Source organism: Phaethon aethereus, assembly GCF_964289735.1.
Source record: "Phaethon aethereus genome assembly, chromosome: 12".
Taxonomy (NCBI): Eukaryota; Metazoa; Chordata; class Aves; order Phaethontiformes; family Phaethontidae; genus Phaethon; species Phaethon aethereus.
Genome location: NC_138588.1, coordinates 19,872,057 through 19,887,239, shown reverse-complemented (window position 1 = coordinate 19,887,239; position 15,183 = coordinate 19,872,057). Strand labels below are relative to the sequence as shown.

At 37.5% G+C, this 15,183-nt stretch overlaps 1 protein-coding gene across 1 annotated transcript in view; it reads left to right on the top strand.

Moving 5' to 3' along the window:
* Positions 1–15,183, top strand: part of ACSBG1 (acyl-CoA synthetase bubblegum family member 1) — a gene marked incomplete at both ends in the record, with an annotated part of 109,697 nt that overhangs the window by 57,611 nt on the left and 36,903 nt on the right. Inside the window, 2 exons of the mRNA XM_082005082.1 lie at positions 461–532; positions 9,961–9,995. Of these exons, the coding sequence (XP_081861208.1) occupies positions 461–532; positions 9,961–9,995 (107 nt within the window). The remainder of the gene's footprint in view (positions 1–460; positions 533–9,960; positions 9,996–15,183) is intronic.

Here is a 15,183-nt window from a genome sequence, read left to right as displayed (position 1 = left end):
GTGTGTGTAATACGACTGCGCTACCGAGCGCCATCGAGTGACGCAAAGCTGCTCTAAAACGTGAAGGTGCCGAGCAGGAGCACCCTGAAGTCGCAGAGTGAACAAGCGAGTGAGTCCCCGAGGCAGTAGAGAGCCGATTTCTTCTAGTACTGGCTACTCGGTTTTAATGTTATAAAAGCCCTGTATGCCTCTTAGAAAAGCAGCTGGAAACGGGGGAGAATGGCATCAGTGTTTCTGGGCGACACCTGCCTGTGATTTTAACGCTTTCCTCCCCGGGACATTCAAGTCGAGCCTGTGCAAAGATTTCCCAGTACTGCATCCTTCCTCATTGGATAGATACAGTCAAAACCAGTTCAATGCAGGCTTTGGGATTTTTTCAGCACGTTCACGGAGTATACGTGCTCTAAATGCCTACAATACAGAGGAATCCAGCTACTTCTAATGGGATGCATTTGCATAGGGGAAGAATTCATCATTTAAGATGGGTAATAAGCAAACGATATTTACTGATGAACAGCTAGATGCATACCAGGTAAGATGTCTTTGTTTGCATTAGGGGAAGGAAAGGAGTAAACTTAATATGTTTGTGGTTTTTCTTTGTGTTGGGGAGTGTTTTTTTCCAAATGTAAATGAAAACTTCCTTTGTAGCCTGCATGCCTCTTCCTTCCAGCAATTGTAATAGTATTCTAAGGCTGGGTTGTTGAATATACTCAGTTTAATTCCCTTTTCTGTATCCATGGAAAGCAGTCAAATCCTTGATGTCTGGACTAGGAAGCAGGATAAAGACTCTGACTCATTTGACAATGGGAGTTTTTAGTAGAATCTTTCTATTGAGTGTTTAGTAAAGAAGGAAGTGTAGCAATAACATCTTCTTCTCTCCCTGATGCCTTTGCTGTCAATGTGGGGGGGGCAGTCTTGTCTAATTTCGCTTTTCCTAAGGATAAGTCATAGAAATATACTTAATGTAATTCCAAAGCAGGTACCGTTATGCTTGCATCCACTCCTAGATGGCAGTTTCTTACCTTAACAGAAGTAGTATGTATTTTATGTCCAGGGATAGCCTATTGGCACTTCTTTATTTACTTCACATTCTATCAACTGACTTTTCAATAGGGTAACAAAATAATAATTTCCAGTTTTCAGTCATGTCTCAGCACACTGCAAATCTTACTGAAATGGATTCCAGGAAGCTGCCTGCACAGTGGGCATCTTGAACAAGTTTCTGAAAATAGGGAGACAATATATTGAATAGAAGTATGCTGAAGAAGGAGGCAGCTGACTATTACAAGATGCAGGCGGGGCTGACTGCATCACTCTCTTGCATGAAGCGATAAACAGACAGAATTAACAGCAAAGGAGATAAAGATTTAGTTTATCTCGTGATAACCAAGGGACAAATCCAGTGCACACACAAGTAACTAACTTTCTTTTTACCTTCAGGACCTTCGACTCAAGCCCTTGAAGTAGAAACTATGATTTTAAATACTAATTTTCTTTGAAGTTACTGCTAACATGGACTCTTCACAAGTGTAGATATTTAGCCACAGAGTCAGCCTAGGGATATATGCCAAAATGCTTTAAAATGTTATCCCATGCTGAAAACAAGGCATGTTCTTATTACATTCCTAGTCTTTTTTTGTCATTGTAGAAATGTGAAAATGGAGCTGCTTTAATTCCCACTTTGTCACACATATCACCCTCACCGACAGTCTGTTACTGTTATATATTAGTCTGTTAGTGGTCTTACACTTAGTACTCTTAAGATCCAAAAAGACTTTTTTAGATCCCTGCTGAATAGGCAAGAGGGAAATCAAAGATCTGTGCAACAGCAGTGTATGTCTTTCTATTAACAGAGGTGAACACAGAACAGAGCCCAACTGCAGCGAAACAAAACAAAATCCAAATGTAATTAATGTTATCTTCTTGACACAAACTGGCAAATGCAAGAGCTGAAATGTCATCCCTAATTCACTACTCTTCATGTAGAAATTGCCTTTCTCTAATGGCTTTTGCAGCCCGTGCCTTTCGTAATGCTGGGTAATTGATCTCAAAGCCTGGCAGGAGTTAGACCCAGTGGACTGAGTCAGCCTATGGGATTTCTCTGTTACAGGCGAACTTGTAGTTTATTAGTATAGTGCTAGATAATTTTTGACTAGTAATAGTACTTGTTATGTATGGTAAATACAATAAAATAACAAGTTTCAGGACAATAACTAACCTCCAGAATTGGTCATGAAGAAATACTAGCCTTGTGCTGTGAACAATCAGATAAAATCCTTATTTTGATAGTGATTTGCCTCTGATCCATTAATTATTGCATACCACTTGGATCTTTTGAACATAGAAGTCCCGGGGTTACTGCTGTAGCCGTCTGCACAGAGAGCTCTTGCCTCTACACTGCGTTCTGGGGGACTATGCAGTAGCTGTAATACAGACAGAGCTGTTTGGCTTGGAGTTTGCAGTCTTGTCTGGCCTTTTCTCATTTATGGAATTCCTTCAGAACAGAAAAGGGGAGGATGGGGCAATGGTTCCATAATTTTTAAAAGGCAGGTTTTTAATTTCTTGAAACAGCAGTTGGGTTGCCGGGTCCTCTGAACACTGGACCGAAGTAAAACACTGTGCACCAAGGTCCACTTCGCAACAGTCAGTTGTGCACGTCTGTACACCAGTGTACAGCCAGACATAAACACATAAATTGCTTTTAAAATGGATTTTTGATTAATCCTTTTTTTTTTTCCCAAAAGAGAGCTAGGCAACCTCTTGTGAATTTGTATGAGTTGGTACTGTACTCTACTTACAGTAATACCCAGGGTTACAGAGTCCGTAGTGTCAGTATGGCAGAAGCAAAAGAGTCAATTCCCCACAGTTCCTATTAGCAGACTGTTCAAAACCTCACTCCTCTCATGGTTAGACTTAAAATGTCTTTATTTGAATATATTTCTGGCCATTGTATTATATGGTTGTAACTTACCGTTTTTGTCTTTAACACAAATTGCTCTGAGCTTTCAGCACCTGAATGCTGCTTTAGTAGTGAAATCTTTTTTTTTTTTTATACATCATGTTTTAAGTCCCTTTTCCATACGAGATACTTCTGATAGGTAAAAGCAAGATGGAAAAGTGAGAAGTTAATGTGCTTAATGTATGGTAAAACCCTATGTAAGTGGCGTTAGTTTTCAGGCTTTTATTTTTTTTGGTAAAGATTAAGCTGCAGAAAAATCACCTGCTTGAAGGGCTAGCATACATGAACCTCATATCATTAATATGACATTAATGAAATAAAATAACCTTATTTGATTTGTTTAAAACTTTCTGAAATGCCCATGTATGATTTTTTTGCATATAAACTGTCATATTGAAGAGTCACTTTTTAGCAGAACCTTTACATTTAAATGAAATAACTATAAATCTGATCACCCACAAGATGACCTCAATGTTTTTAATAGACCAGTGTTTTAAATACTCTTCATTAAGACTGGTGATGGGTGACCATTTGAAACTGTTTGCAAAAGAGATGCATAAAGGACTTGGTAACATCAAACCTCTTAATGCTTTTTATGCTTGGAATAGGTAGAAGCAAATTAACTAAAGAAAGACTGGAAAGCTGCAAATCACCTAACACCTTATCATATCACCTGTCATTAAGATAGTGTTCTGGTTGGCAGTTCTTTAAATTTTCATGAGCTTAGTGAAATGTTTTGGAAATTAGGCTTTTGTAAACGGTGGTTTCCTCACTGAGATTCACCTAATTTAAAAAGTTAGCCTTGTAAGAAAAGGAATTCTACTGCGGATTTCTCTTTCTTATGCCCGTAGAGTACTTGACTGTTTGGGGGCTTTTTTGTGGATTTTTTTTTATTTGTTGGTGGGTTTGGGTTTTTTTTACATAAAATGCAAAACCTAACCAAGGTCTGGTTAGGGAAAAAGTAAGTATTAATCAGCAAGAAAGATGTATTTCATTGCAATCAAAGAGCGTGTTAAAATTAAACTTTTAAAAGTTGCTTACAGATTTTGGAGGTCAAGTGTCATAACGAGAAAATAAAATGAACAGGAATTTTAGGATTTTTTTGGAGTGCTGTATTAAGATGCTCAGAGTGATGGAAAATGAAGGCATACAATAAAGCGGTATCAGAGCTGTATACTGGCCTCGGTGCACTGCATGTCTCACTGAGAAACAATTACACTGAGCAGGGAATGCATAGAGGCTGTGCTTGGGGTATGGACAAACTGCTCCACTGCTCAGTCAATCTCATTGCCTTTTCTGGGGTTACTTGAGTAAGTGGTCTCAGTTTGATACAAATTTGGTTCTAACTATTTTCCTAATAGAATAGAGAATATAGGGCACAAATATTTTATATCAGATATTACTGTTTTTCTTGCAAGCCATTTTTTAATTTGTTCATTAATGGGGTTATTTACATTATTTAATGCAGCTTCAAAACAAACTGATGTTTATTCTGGCTGTCTTCTAGGCAATATTGCAGTAAAAGATAGTAATATGACATAATGACTTGCTGCTTTTACACAAGAATTCTATTACAGAGCTAACTTTTCCATTTATTAAAATTCTAGTCAAAGTGGGATTCAACTATATTTCATGAGAATTATGCAAAACCAGATGAAACAAATTACATTATGATCTGTCAAGAAGTGCCATTTATCAAATGAAGCTAGGTCATCGAGCTATCTTTTGATTTAAAAAGCTGTGCTTGACTTAATCAGGATCTTTGATGAAAATGAACCCTTTGCAAGAATACAAAAAGTGTATGCGTTACAGGTTCTCCAGGGTCTTCTGTAAAAAGTACTTTTCAGTTTGATAGAGTGTTGTTGTTAATGTGCAAATTTAAGTAGCATAATAATGGAACAAGGTTTTTGTCAGATTCTGGTTTCACCTTTCTATTTGGTTCGTATATAGATTGAGCAAACTGCATTTGTTGACAGTTTGGTTCTTACTCAGTCCTTGCTAATGTCTAGCTGTGTTTGCTCCCATGTTGCAGTATAAATACATAAACTGGTTCTTACAGCTGCAGATATTTCCTCCTGAAACTCAGTGGATGTTTCAGTTGTTCTGGTTGTAGTTCTAAAATATATATGATGACAACTAAAGATAGCCTCGACGTTAAAATCTCCATTGACATTGTGATGCAACCAGCATTTTTTAAGATAGAAGTTCATACACTGACACTATTATTAATGTAGATACTGACTCTGACAGGCTATTTTTTTTCTTTAGTATTTAAATCTGGATTCACTCAAGTACTTGCACAGCTATGCAACTTAAAAGACTGGTGCTAGTCTCATTGACTTCTAGTAACTCTTTATATATTTACAGTGATGAAAATAGATAACTATCTTGCTGACTCAGTCTTGCACTACTCTACACCAGTCTTAGTGGTATGGCAACTAGAATAAAAGTATTGCATTTGTAAAATGTTTCCAGAATAGAATTAATAATAGATCTGATAGGAAACTTCATTTGCTTCTATCCAGCACCTTTCTGATTACTTCATAGGGTGATGTTTGAACGTGGTGTTTTGATTAAATGTTCTTACACATTGTGTACTTTTGGCACAGTACAAAGCATAATTTGTGATTTAAAAAATGAAACCTCTGAAATAATTTGTTTGAAATACTAATATTGCAAATGTTGCAGCATTCAGTGAGTCTCATTTTAAAAAGCTGCTCAGTAAGATAGTTTTATGGATCTAATCTGTCCTGCCTTGAGGATATTGTAAAAATTCTTGTTAGTCATTGGTTTACTTTATCTGTGGCTTGCTGGCTTTTGTTTGAGGCTGTTCTTCTAATTTGGAATGATTTTGTATTGCTAAGACTGTTTTATATTCATTCCTTATTTAAAAAGCTTTCCAGTGGAGCTGTTGCAAGATCAGAATAAACCTGCCTTTATGAAAATACATGTATAAAAAGCAGAATTATATATGTATTGTTTTAGAGGAGAAATATGCATTCAATGGGTTTAAGAAATATTGTTTCACAGCAGCTTTGCATACTCAAGCATTGCTATTCTTTCATTCTGTTCTTCCTTTCTCTAGTTTTTCCTCTTTCCTGTAGAGAAGTGTTTTGCTTATCTATGTGGAATTAGTTTCATTTTAAATCTGTGCTTTATGGACAGTGATACTTGCTTCTGAAAGTGGTAAGTGATAATCTGTTATTCAATGGACTCTGCCATTCATAAACTGCATGCTGTGCTCTGGTATTGGCAATACATCCAACAGAACAAATTACATGTGTTCTGATTGTGGAGCCATACCTCATGTTACACACTGTATGTACACTTTACATAAAGTTCAGTATCAGCATTCTCAGCACAGTTATCTCTGTTCCTATTTTTTTCTTCAAGTCAGTGTAGGAGTTTGTCTTACAGACTAGTGGAAAAAGGTAGTGGACTGCCATATTTCAGTCTGTTCCTGTTTTATCCTAAGCCTGCATTCACCTGACATAGGAAATTAAAGAATAAAATTCTGACAGCCTGTACATTCTGCTCTTCCGTAAAGTAAATTTTAAGAGCAGAGACCATTAACCCTACTTCACAAGCAACGTTGAGCACCTTGCAGAAAGTCACGCTACCAGCCGAGAGCAGAGCCACCCATGGAACCTAAATACATCAGCTGGCTGACTCTTTTTCTCTGCAAAACATTTTAAGAACCAGTTAAGCCACCCAAATGCTAAATTTGAGAACCAAGTCCCATTGTGCAAGATAATGATCCTATCTAAATCAATGGGATATTTTGTTTGCTTTCTTTTATTCACTTTTCTAGACATAAGGAAGCTAAGCGGATAATTGCAGGTTTAAGTGGTATCTTCCCTCCAAAAAAACATCAGTGATCCTTTGTCAGACTTCTAATTAACTTGATTATTAAGGGCACAAGGACAGACCGAGTGGGACAGTTGATCTTAGAAAAGGAGCATATATTTTCTTAGGGGCTGGAGTAGGTGACCTTTCAAGGCCAAGCCTCTATTCTAAATAACCTAAATCATATGCATAAATGGCAAAGGCTTTCCAGGACACACTTCACTTTTCCTTGTGAGTGAGTTGATGTAACATTTTGGTTTACTGTTTATTGTCCATCATTGTGCATTTTCTGTATGAATGAAGTAGCCAGAAGAAAACTGGATGATTCACCTCCATGTTTCTCTGGCCAAAGGTCTTTAATTAAATTGGAATTAAGTTGCTGGAGTTCCAGCAACTATAAAAATGTAATTATGTTACTTAGACCCTGGTCCATTGTGACTTTAACCCAACTCAGGGCTGTGCTTTCAAAAAAAAAAGAAAAAGGCAGTCCTGCACCTCTTTCCTGCCGTCAATAGATACTTGTTTTAGCTTCCTCTCTTGTACCAGCACTACCGATGCTATATTCTAAGCCACTAAAAGGAAGTGATCCAAGCTGGAAATGAATCCATTTTTGCTGGGTTAGTTTCCAAACACATTAGTCCCTTTCTTGAGAGTTCTCTGATGCAGTTATGCTACTCATCGGTGTGAAGTCCAAATAAAGGAAGAGGCAGAAATAAGCAGCTGAGAGAAACAATAGAGAGGTGGCTGGACTTCCGTTTGAGAGAGCTGGAAGCCATGGCTTTTACATTTGCCATTTGAGACCAGGCAGGCTTCTTAATGGTAAAGCATTTCTTAAGTGGTGTGTATGATCTTGCTGTGGATCAAAAGTATCGGCCAGGTCACAATTAATTTGTGGTGCTCTGACCGTGAGTAGCTTTAAGATCTCTGCAAGTGGTCTGTGAAACACTGTAAATTTTTTTGACACCCTTTGTGCCTGACACACAATTCCGTGTAATGGCAGGCATGATTGGAATACTGCTGTTGGTAAGAGTAGTCAAGCAGATATTTGCAACTACTTTTATAATAAAGGTTTTCAATATCAGTGACTTTTAGATTATATTAGTAAAAATTTTGTTTGATTAAAAAAAAGGCAGACAATACTGTTTGTCAAAGATGTGAGGTGACTCACATTAAAAAAATAGTCATTATTATTTGGACCTTCAATGAAAAAAGTTTGACCTGACCTCTTAATGTGTCTGCCACTGTAATTTTTGCATTATTTCTGGAAGGTAAAGGTTAATTTTTCTTTTTCACCTTTATTGCCATTTGCATATCAATTCCTGGTGGCTTTCTAGTTAAGTTATAGTATCTGCTGTTTTCTCAAGCCTATTAATTATGGGATGATTGCTGCTGAGGGTGTTACAGTTGTATGTGCGATTGCACCTGCCTTTTGCTAGTAAATGAAGCATCCTGTAAGTGGCAGTTTGACCGTAAGTGTTGAATGTGCTGGAATTAATGAAGACTTAACCAGCTGGCTCCTATTTCACTTTGTGCAGTTCCAGACGATGTGACATCAGTGTCAGCAGCTCACAAGGTCCTTCCTATTGCGCCTTGTAACACTATTCTGCTACACAATACACTAAAGGAAGAGCTGCTGTTCCTGCCACTTTATATGGAGGAGAGCAAGCAAGCTCAATAATTGATACCATGCAGGACTGATAGCGAACCTGGTTACCCGAGACAAGCTGTTTGACTGCTTGAGCTAGCTGTGAGCGTTTGCTTTGCCCCTCCTTGGAGGAAGCAGGCATTTAGCCAGAATGATTCTTAGCTTGGGAAAGAAATGCATTTTCACTAGTTCACTGAAGAGCAGGACTGGGGGAGTTGTGCTAGTCGTACGTACTCTTAGGTATGACTTACCAAGTCTGATGTTGCTATCGTGTCACTAGCTGATATAAAAATATGATCTATTTTAAATGTGTTTACATTAAAGGAGGAAGACTACTAAGAGCTGAGATCTTAGACAAATGCCTTGCCATATCACATGGGCCTGTGAGAGAGGTGGATAAGCAGGAAGGATTTTGTGGTTTGATTGTTCACTGTGTATATACCCTCAGCCACTAGCTCTAAGACAAGAAGATGCATATTCTCTGAATTAATGACCTGAACAATGTTCTAAACTGATCATCCAATATTTCATGGCCCCGAGTGTTTCTAGTTTTGAATGCAGGGCAGAATTTTCTCTAAATGTGTAATTGGATAAGATAGTGGGGATTAGGGGATATTTCTGTTAATGGAATGGGACTGATTATTATGGTTCCTCACAGCACCTGAAAATATAACTTGTTTTGTGACTGATGTAGAAATAAGTGAAATGCAAACTATTTCACTACTCATATTGTGGTTCTTTTGTGAAGTGTGTGAATTCTTCTAGAAAAACGCGCATGTTCATAAAGAGGGAATTAAACTAGCGTAAATGCAGTGCCACCACAGAGCCATTCAGAACGCAAGTGAATGCTTGCAAAATCTTCTTTCATGTTCAGCTAGCTCTACTTCCCATTCTAGTAAGTTATTTCAAATTCTGTGATACCACAGGGATAGCAGAATAGTTTGCCTGCTGTTTGGAGCAGGGGCTGTGCTTTTATCTGTGTTCCTAACACAGAGGAGTTTGCAGCCTTCGCCAAAGTGACCACGGTGCAAAGTAATTGTTAGCAAAAACTTAATAACTAATGAATAAGTACATGACTTTTATTATTAAATCAGTTGTCTGTAATAGAGGAGTACTCCAAGTTAGAAGATGGTTTTCTTCATCTATTTGTTATTTATAGCTTTTAGATCCATTTATTGAATGATTTTGGCCTGTACCTTTTTTGATTTAATCTTGTTTCTCATCTGGTCATTCCACAGTGGAGAAGTATTTCAGCAAGCTGTTTTTTTTTCTCCTGAAGTTTCACACTAGCAGTATTTTTTTTTTTTTTTACTGATATCTCTGCCCTTAGGGTATTTCAGGTATTTTATAACATATATTTCTTTCTGAGTCAAAAGCAGATGGTACACAAATGGCGTCTTTAATGTTTTTCTGCCAGACCTGAGTTTCCTTCTAAAAGGTTGAAAAGTAATTCTTTGCAGTTGTTTTCAATATTTCTATAGTACAATAACACATTTTGTTTTTTTAACAGGATTGCACGTTCTTCACTCGGAAAGAAATCCTTAGGTAAGTAAATTGTCTTAAGTTTTTCCTTTGTGATTTGTATGGAAGGGACTAAATCTTTTTTCTGACTTCTGAAGGAACCAAATAAAAGCCAGTTATTTTGCATGCATGAGTGATTGTCGGATTGGACTCAAGATACACTTAAGATCTGTAAATGTGTATAAGGAAACAAATGGTGATTAGCTTAATGTCAATATCATAGGCTTTTCTAGGGATAAGTCATTGAGCAGCTGAGAGCCAGTGATTTATTTATGAAAGGAATTTGCCACTTTTCTGCTTGGTTATACTAATGAGGGCACATCCTTTAGTCAGTACAGGTTTTGTTATGAACTTAAGTATAGGGAAGGCTGCTGGAACTCATACTGCAGAGTGCTGAGAATGTTTGTTTCTGTACAAACTTTCCCTACAGAAAGTCATGAAGACTGGGATCGCTGTTTGAAATAGAAGGGACCTGATCTTTTCTGGTAGTGGTGGACTGAGCCAAACTGAAGTAATTTCTGCCTATATATATGCTGACTTCTTGCCCTGGATCCTGCCATGGATTCTTGATCTTCTAACCGTTCAGATTAAGGATCTGTAAAAGTATGACATAGATCCTGTCCTGTCAATACACCTGTGGTTTTTTTGAGGATTTTTGCCCCATTAGGGAGTGAGAATAAATCTGTGGTGTGTATCTAGACCTAGGAGCTCATAATGCTTCAGGATTCTCATATTTGAATAGCTTCTTAGACATAAGAAGCCTTTGTTTTCATAAACATTGGGAAGTGCTTCAAGATAAAAAATAGACATGGTCTCTGAGAGAAATGTTCTTTGCCTTTGCTCTGTTGCTGTAAACCTTAGTAAGACTGATGTTCAGTGATGGTCAAAAGCAAAAACTAATGGCATGGCTTTGAGTGGGTTGCGTTATTTTTTGCTGAGAAAATAGAGGTGGTATTTCAGCTAATTTCTTGCATACCTTGTTCTCATTAGTCATCGAAACGTAATGCACTCGCTCCTCAGCAGTGCGCAACACCTGAGACCACTGTTTGCAGTACGAACATTGCAATACGAGCACCTAAGCCAGGATTTAATTTGGTCCAGGTCCTTCTTACATAGTTGTTATGGTTTTAAATTTAGTCACCTTGTTGGAGTACATTTTCGTATGTGATGGTGTGACTGAATGAGTCAAAGTGTGCGGTGAGTGGGTGGCCCAAAGATAAGCTAAGTTTAATGCAGGCTGCCTCCAACAGAGATACTGGTGCCCTCAAAGCAAATCAATGCGTTGCGAAAGTGAATTACTATAACATGAATGTAACTTCTTTAGCAAAGCATTCCTCAGCTATGAACCTCTAGGAATGACGCATAATCGTTAGCTACGAAGAGGCGTCATTCTGTGTTTGTGGTACCCTACAAAAAGTTGTGCCGTGTAAGTGAAAATGAAAGGTCATTGTGTGTCCTGTCAGGGCTGCAGTGTGGTTAGTTCTGCTTGAAAACACCGACTTTGGCAATAACAGAATTTGTCATCACAATTCATTCAGAAAAGCAGCTGTGAGTCCAAAATAACAGACTTTGTGGTTTAGACATCAGAATTGATTCAGTGATATTCCTGTACCACCATTAGTTCCAGCAGTTGGATACGAAATAAAAGATGTCCCTGTGTAGCCACCAAATCTCAGATACATACATTATATAGCCAGAAAAAACAAAAATCACTAATGGTGTAGTGTAACTTCTGTGTAAAACAGACCTTTAGCCACCTTCTAAGTCTCTTAAAAATCAACAAATATTGTTCTTCTGTTTCTCAGGGCTACCTTGATACACAACTTCTGAAATAAATTTGTTTGGATTGGATAAACTGAAAAAATTGCTTTATATTTCTACAGTCCCCCTTAAAATTGTTAAAAGCTTTATAAACAATTGCTTCTCTTTGTACTGTGCTTCTATGAGGGAAATAAGTATGAATTAAGGATTTTACATTTTATGTAAGTTAAGGTTCTCTTTGTTGCTTTGAATATCTGATCTAATGGGAGAATTTGGACCCTTCCAGGGGAAGTAATTTGTAAACTGTGCTACTATGTCATCTTGTTCTTAGGGGAGTAATTTCTTTTTCTTCTTTGGTATAATGTCTAAGGAAATATTGAAATGGGCCTGAAAGAATCAATGATTTCCACTGCGAGAAGAAAAGTGACTGATTTTAGTACTTATGCACCTAAAATAGTTCTAGAGAAAAATTTGTGAACAAATAGGAAGCCTAAAGCATGTGCTGTACAGGCTCAATTTAAAGAATATGACACAAAATGTGACCAATTTTATAGCAAGGCTGTAACATTAGTGGAGAGAGAATGAACTCAGAACTGTAAAATGCTCATGAGAGAAAGGAAATAAGGAATCAAACATCTCCACAGAACTTGTAATTAGGAAACTGCTGAATCTGAATAGACAAACTTTTTAAATCTGGCAAACAACATTTCTAAGCTGTAAATTTGAACCAACATGTGCAACTGAGAAAATACAGAAAGTGGACTTTGAAAAATACACCGCAGATTTCAAGAAAAGATATTCTAAAGTAATGAAATTAGAAAATGTCATTGTATGGTAGGCAAACGGGAATTTACAGTATTGCAAAATCTGGCTATGAAACGAAGAGTCAGCAAGTTCTGTTCTCTTTTTCTGGGTTGCAGTGGATAAAAACCCAAATACTTGTAAAGGATGAATTTGCAATGTGTGGCTTTGACAAGCAGATAAAAACTGGCTGAAATGAAGAGAGTTTTCTGTATGCAATTGTCATAAAACTTTCACATGCATTCTTCAGTTTTTCTTGACACGTGAGACCGAGATCAAAAGTAAGTTGAAGTTTGATATCAGGGCGCTGAAGGCAGTTTTTCAGAACACTCTAAAAATCCCAACAATAAATGATTTGGATGTGCAAATCTGTTTTATATAAGAGTATGCTGGGGGGTTGATTTTTGGTGTATACCCAAAACCTGAGACTGTATGCACACAGGACCTGTGGTAATAGTAAAAACAGGTCACAATTTATTTCAGTACATAAAAGCGTTCTGTTGTCCTGCAGGACTGTTGGCAGCAAAAAGGAATATCTGAATAGAAATGGATCTTTATCTCCTCTTTGATTTAGGCAGGTTGCACAGTACTACAAATTCCACAGTGCTGGACAGAACAATACATGTATCTCTTTCAAAACTGTGTAATTTGAAACTACATTTGCAGGCAGACGATTTGTAAATTTTTTTGCCTTGCATGGCCAGTGTGGCAGAGTAGAGGAGGTCACTGTAATTCATAGCACTTCATGATAAAGGAAACGGCAGTGAGTTGTGGAAAAGATTCTCCTGCTGTTCAAGAGCAGGAGGATGCTTTTCTAAGAAAGTTTGACATGGGGACTATGGGTGGGATAGGGACTGGGGAATTGGAAGCTGCTGTTTACTTTCTTACTCTGTCACTAGTCTATGTAAACCAGTGAGCACCTTTGACAAATTGCCACTATAATTTGTCTGTTACCTACACTTAATTTTTTTGTGCCTTTTAAGTATGACGATAATATTTCCTTTGTCTGTTTAGTTTGCAAGCTCTTCCTGGTGAGGATAATTTGAACTATTTTTACATGTGGCATGCTAAAACTGATCTTAGTTGTAGCTTTTATGTTTTATGGCAGTGAAAAAAGCTGTTCTGAATATTTTTTTGAGGCTTATGGTATCTCTGAGAGGTGTTATTGTCACCTGGTACACCTGGTCATTTAAATTGAACAATTAAAGAACAGCAGTGTGTTGAATGTGGCAGATAGTTTTTAAGTTAAAAAAACTGATAGAGAAACAGTACTTACTAAAAATCTAAAAAGCATAAAAATGTAAATTAAGAATTTTGTTTTGGTTTGCTTTTCTCTCATGAGGAGCATAAAAGGGCATGAGTGATGCCGATAATGACACCCAAAACTGTTATAATTCATTGTGAAATAGAAGTGTAGCTTCTTGCAATAAGAAATATGTAATGGACCTCAGCCTGAGTACCATGAAAGCCTAATAATACATTTTTTTAATTTTGTAACTTGTAAGGAAGCCATCTATTTCCTGAGAAGAGAACAAAGCATGCACTTAGACTCAATTCCATTATTTATGTTAGGCTAAAGAAAACTTTTCTGCTTATGGGCTGTATGGGAGATAAGGGAGCCATTGCCTGTGTGACTTCGGTTTTGCTCTTTTTGATACAGATAGGGTACAAAAATACTTACGAGAAACAGTGCAACCTTAGAATACGATTGTGAAAAATAGATGTTCTTGGGGTAAGAGATTAGTTTAGTGGATGCTCTGTTTGAAAAGTACAGTATACAAGGCTGAATATTAATGTTTGATGTAAAATGCTTAGAAGGAGAAAATCATGGGAGTAGTAAAGGCCTAAAATCATGGGAGAAGGAATAGTCACTTGGAATAATTATCTTTCCTCTTCTGCCTTATCCTTACAGTGTGATGTTTCTGCTTATTTGGAACCTGTATACATAATGAGTTTATGATATGGCAGATAAAAATACATCAATACAATTTGTCTACTGTATATAAACTGTTGAATGGCAATTGCTGTCTAAGGAATAGAGTAGAATCGAGGTATTTCTGCATGTCTGAGATAAAGTTTTACTGGGTGGGAATAAAATGGGTTATGACACCCTTGTTAATTAGCACTTACTGATTTAACGTGTCTCCACCTCAGTTAAGAGGGAAGTACTGTTCAGTGTTTCTTTATGCACTGCAGAATACTCTCAGGTGTGATATGAAGGAAGTGCAGGTCCAGTTCTATTTAGGCTGAACTGCATTTCTTGTGCAGCTGGGGGGTTCAGTGAGACAATCCAGCAAGGAGTAACCTGGAGGGGGGGGGGGCGCGGGGAAATGAATACCTTTTTGGCTGAAGTCAGCTGCCCTGGCTGGCTCAACCATCCATTTGCATGAGTGTTAGAGAGGACAAAAGGGAAGGGGCACAATTGTGTAGGTGGGGATGAAGGGATGAATAGGGCTGCTCCAATTTAGATCAATGTAAACTGATGTAAACCAGCATGAGATTGCAATTAGGTGAAATGGGCTAAGTGTTTTTATCTGTCCCTACAGGAAAAGTAGCCCATCAAAAAGCCCAAACAACAACAACAAAAAAATCTATTTTCTGCTGGTTTAATGAGCTGAATCAGCTCTCCAAAGGATCAGATGAGTACCAA